This window comes from Phyllostomus hastatus, unplaced genomic scaffold (genome assembly GCF_019186645.2).
Source record: "Phyllostomus hastatus isolate PE091 unplaced genomic scaffold, TTU_PhHast_1.1 phas_contig_17, whole genome shotgun sequence".
Lineage (NCBI taxonomy): Eukaryota > Metazoa > Chordata > Mammalia > Chiroptera > Phyllostomidae > Phyllostomus > Phyllostomus hastatus.
The window spans coordinates 22,414,120-22,419,288 of NW_025333664.1; the positions used below are offsets into that span (position 1 = coordinate 22,414,120).

General features: G+C 49.1%; 1 protein-coding gene across 1 annotated transcript; it reads left to right on the forward strand.

Annotated features, from left to right (window-relative positions):
- The first annotated feature begins 1,064 nt into the window (after nt 1-1,064).
- CUNH20orf202 (chromosome unknown C20orf202 homolog) lies at nt 1,065-4,841 on the forward strand. The gene is made up of 2 exons (XM_045832630.1): nt 1,065-1,183; nt 4,608-4,841. The coding sequence occupies exons 1-2, from the start codon at nt 1,118-1,120 to the stop codon at nt 4,839-4,841; spliced, it is 300 nt and encodes a 99-aa protein (XP_045688586.1). The 5' UTR covers nt 1,065-1,117.
- Nucleotides 4,842-5,169: the final 328 nt, after the last annotated feature.

Genomic DNA, 5,169 nt, shown 5'->3' on the forward strand with positions numbered 1-5,169 from the left:
TTGATTATTGTTTGTGTTTGTCCACTTGGATGCCAGCTCTGGGAGAGCAGAACATGAGTCTCCAATTTTGAGCTATATACAGCCCTGGGGCCTCCAGCAGAACTTGACACACAGTAGGCACTCAATGTTTGCTGAAAGAGAGGATGAAAGCATATCCACTTCACCGTGTGTTGTGAAGGGCACATGGTGTATCAGTTACTAGGGCTGTGTTTGCTCAATTAGAAATGAGGTTCAGTGTCTCACAAAACAGGCAAATGCTCGATTCTGTGAGGCAGGGGTTTCAAATGCCTGTGTGGTTTTCTTGTCTCAGGGTTGCAAGGTGGTTACTGTAGCTCCAGGCATCACATCCACATTCAAGGCAGAAGGATGGGGAAGAAAGTGGGAACAAAGGGGGAGCATCACTGACATTTTTCCTTTTACCAGCTGGGTGAAAGTTTTCCTAGAGGTCGGACAGCAAATTTCTGTTTTGCTCTCATTTACTGGAAATGGGACACGTGGGCACCCCAGAAGCAAGGGGACTTGGAGAGCCAGCACTTCCCTTTATCCAGACTGTACGGATAGGTGTGGGAGGGAGGGGTCAGGGCACAGGTGGAATAGACAGGGTATTTGCCCCAAATGACTGTATACATGCATATATAAAATATATTGTTATATGTGATACGTATTATACAATAAATAACAAATGAGGTTTTACATATAAATAATAGAGATATATATTTTATAGAGAGAGATTATAGGTACATGTATCTTAGAACCTTCAGAAGGGAACACCTATTCTTAAAACAATTACTGTTCTTACCACATAAAGCTCTGCAGTCTCTGTGATCCTACTGATGTCAGCTCCTGGATTCCGGAACTCACAGGCACGGAGGCACCGATATCCCGGTGGTCTCCCTCCACCGCTCCCTTCTTTCTCTCTTTAGAGCACTGATGCCCTTTAAAAAAAAAAAAAACCTACATTTTCCAATGTGAGCCGCTTCCTGATCTCATTAACCTCATCCTCGGTGACTTGGCCAGAGCCTGCTCCCAGCCCGCAGCAGGCAGGAGACTGTGTAAGTCAAAGGTCCCTCAGGCCCATCACCAGGTCAGTGTCAAGGTCTCTCCCAAGGACACCGAGATGAAAACAGCAGAAGAGCCAGCCCCGAATCTTGGGCAGACCCTGGAGTGGCTGAGAAAGGAACTGGTAAGGCTTCCTGTTTCTTTTTACCTGATGCCTCCACCCCAAACGTCCCAAGGTGTGCTGGTGCCCGCTTCCCAGGTGCCCCACTGGCTGGGACAGGGATTGCGGGCTGGGGTGTGGGCTCTGTAGGCTCCCCTCTGGGGCCAGCCATGCAGTGCACAATTGCCATCTCAGGTACAGGGATAAGTAGGTCATGGCCTACATAGGCAGCTCTGGGGGCAGTGCTTGCCAGACTGGTTTTAGAATATACTGAGTCCTGGGTATGTGCCCGCCTCTGCTGCCGAGTGGCTTCTAGCAAGTGGCTTTCACTCTTTGAGCCTCAGTTTCCCTATCGTAAGACAGGGACAACAGTAGCACCAACACTGCAGGGGTTACTGTAAGAATTTAGGGAGGAGATGTGTAATTCCCTCAGTGTCTGCTTCGCACACCTACGCTGGCTATTCCAGTCCTAACCCAGGTGGGCCTGGAGTACACTCACCGTCTTAGCCTGGGCGTACACCACGTCCAGCTGGTCGGGACTGTAAACGGAGGCTCGCACAAAGGGTGGGGCACTAACGACTTACCCGGAGGTGCAAGGCCAGAGCAGTGAGAGTGAGAGAAATAGCGAGTGGAAGCAAAAGCCGAGGCTGTGGGAGACGAGACAGGCACTGTGGTACCAAGCTGACGGCCACTTTGGAAGGAGTCTTAAGGAGGCCCAGTGGATGGACCTCTCAAGAGCGGGTTTATCTGGCTGCAGGCTTTCTCTGCAGGGGTTGAGGGATGAGCTGCGCCCTGGGGGACAGAGAAAGAAGAGGAGGGGTATCTTCCCAGCTCATTCATGTCTCCCATTGCCTGATGGTGAAGGTCCACCCAGGGGCCCTAACTCTCCTGAATGAAACTAACTCTCCGAGTTCTGTTTCTTGGTCTTCTGGTGGCTGCTCCGGATGCTAGGCCTTATGCCTCTCCCTGTGGTGTTTTCCCCAAGAACAAAATTAGAAGGGTGGCCCAAAGTGTATGGGGACATCAGCTAAGCGCAAAAGGCAGTTCAGGGAACCCTGGAAGGCACCCAACGTGTGTATCCCATAATACCCCAGATTCTCCTTCTTGGGAAGGACAGGCAGGACTGCCCCAAAATGACTTCTCTGGATCTCTGCACAAAAGATCAACTCTGCCCTGGGTGGGCGGGGCTAACCTGTAGGACTTCTCTTGGGACCAGGGGACTCCAACTGCAGGGGCCTGAGCTTGTTAGAGTCCTCAGGCCCCCAGGGGCTGGCCAGGGGGCCTTCCCCATGCTCCCCTGAACACTGGGCGCCCATGCGGAGACTGAGCTGTTGCATGGAGGGGTGAGGAGGGGGGTACTTTACACTATATGCCCCATCACAACTTTTAAATTTTATATCACGAATAAGAATGGCCTAGTCAGGGTGTAATTTTAACATCTTACTAGAGGAAGCATCAGAGAGAAAGCGTGTGGAGGGAAACACCCCTAGGGGGAGTGGGAGGAGTGGAGACGGTGAGGGAGCGTTGTTGTTGGGTCTCGAAGCAGCACTTCTCAGAGTGTTTGGTCTTAGAAGCCTTCACGTTCTTAGAAGTGATTAAGGACACAGAAAAGCTCTTGTGTATGTGAGTTATAGCTATCGATATTGATCACATCAGACAACAAAATTGAGAAATTTTTAGCAGTTATTTATTCATGCATTTAAAAATAACAATAGTTGCCCTAGGTGCTGTGGTTCAGTAGATTGAGTGCCAGCCTGGGAACCAAAGTGTCTTGGGTTCAATTCCCAGTCAGGGCACATGCCTGGGTTGTGGGCCAGGTCCCCAGTATGGGGGTGCATGAGAGGCAACCACACATTGATGTTTCTCTCCCTCTCATTCTCCTTCCCTTCCCCTGTCTCTAAAAATAAATAAATAAAATCTTTAAAATAAAATAAAAAGCAATAATAATAGCAAACTCATTACATGTTAATAAAATATTTTATTTAAAATAACAGTATTTTTGCCCTGGCCTGGTGGCTCAGTTAGTTGGAGCATCGTCCTATGTACCAGAAGGGTTCATAGTCCCTGGTCAAAAGGTTGCGGGTTCAGTCCCTAGTCAGGGCACATATGGGAGGCAACTGATCAATGATGTTTCTCTCTCACATTGATGTTTCTTTCTCTCTGTCTTCGTTTCTGTCTCTCTCTCAAATCAATAAGCATATCCTCCGGTAAGGATTAAAAAATAATAATAACAACTATGTTTTCCAAAGAGAATACCCAATGAGGAGAGTGGCACTGTTTCACCATGTCGCAAATCCCTTTAGTGTCGCCCTTAATAAGGCACAGCTGGATTCCATCTGCCTCCGCATTCAGTCTGAAGCCATGCCACATCCCATGGCTTGTGGGAAACTTCGCTGTATGTTCATAAGATGAAAATGAAAAGGGCAATAATATCTTAGTACTGTAATGAAAGTTGCTGACCCCCTGAAAGGGTTTTGGGGACCCAAGGACTCCCCGGACCTTATACTGAGAATCAGCGCTCTGAAGCGCTCCTGCCGGCCAGCAGGGTGAACTTCACTTTACTATGAAGTCACCGGCACCTGATTAGCTATACAAGGATTTGTTACAGTGAGGATTACACATACAATTGGGGTCATAAATAAGAAGAATAATATTTAATATCGATGATGATGATGATAATGAAGACAATCACAGACCTTGGTAGGGCGGCATGTTTAGAGCGGGAACCAATCCACTCGGTCCTTGTATTGCTACTGGGCCAATGTCTGTGTGCCCAGTGCTTCAAAAGGCCGGAACCCAGAATGTCAGGGTTTAGAGTAAGGGAAGGCGTGTTCATCAAGAAAATACCAACCGAGAAGATGGGGCACCTAGCAGTGCCTCAGATCCACCTTGCTTGCTGGACTGGGTTAAGAGTTTTTAAGAGGTTAGGGGGAACAGGTATGCAAAAGCGCTGGTGGGGCAAGTTTTAACTGGAGGACCTTGGTTCTTGGCCATTTATAGTAAAGGGGCATCAATATCAGGTCTTCCTGGATAATAGACCCCTGACTTCTGGAAGGTCCCAGTGTTCAAGTTCTGGTTATATCCTGGTCATTTGGCTCCACAGGGGGTAAGGGTGGGGTAGGGTGAGACTTTGGTTCCAGGTGCAGCTGGAGGCCCAAGTTCTTTCCCTTGCACCATGCCCTAGCTGCCTGACTGTGGTCTTGGTCTTTGTCTGTGAAAAGCAGCTCAGTATCTCGTTAAACAACATAGGACCATTTTGAGCTGGTTACAATAAGAGCCTTGAAAGGTTAAGCAATTTGCTTTCCACTTTGCAGAAGAAGTAGCTGAGGCTTTGGTGGAACCAGCTTCCTGGAGGTTGTGAGCGTGTCTCTGATGAGACAGTGATGGGAACGGGCTTTCGGGGGCCCAGTACTCTGCCTGCCCCTCGCAGACTTGTTTTCTCTCCTAGGCTGAGATGCAGATCCAAGACCAGAAGCTCCTGCTCACACTGAGGCACCTCCACAGCGTCCTGGAGGAGCTGCGTTCTGAGAGTGCCCACTGGGAGGACGCCAGGTCCAGCAGAGGGGCATCACCCATCAGAGCTCGAGCAGGCTCTGAAGGCAGGGGTCACCCTCCCATGTTGTCCAGGCGCCTGGCCCAGCTCCTCCAAGGGGTAGACAGCAGGCGAAGCTCCCTCCCTTAAATGGCTAAAGGTGACGGTGGGCTTGAACCCTCCCACCAGTAGTCTAAGTTTTGTGACGTTGTTGGGGGAGAGCACTGGAATGGGAGTCAGGAAGTCTCTAGCTTCACCTCTGCCCTCATCCACTGAGTGTCCCTGGATGCATCACTCAGCGTCTCTATGTCACTAGTTCCTTTTCTGTCACTTATCAGCATTTTGGATGAGATGTCACAAAACTGGATGTGAACATGCTTTGAAAAACACAGCTATTTTACATGGCTTCTGGAAAGCACCATGAAGTAGTCCTATCTTTGGGCATTTCTCAAAACATGATTGTTAAAACAAAAAGCTT

Bases quoted from the DNA above. Each gene is read 5' to 3' on its own strand.
- CUNH20orf202 (XM_045832630.1), top strand. From the start codon at position 1,118: ATGAAAACAGCAGAAGAGCCAGCCCCGAATCTTGGGCAGACCCTGGAG. The intron at 1,184-4,607 runs GTAAGGCTTCCT...TTTCTCTCCTAG, and splicing joins AGTGGCTGAGAAAGGAACTG to GCTGAGATGCAGATCCAAGA.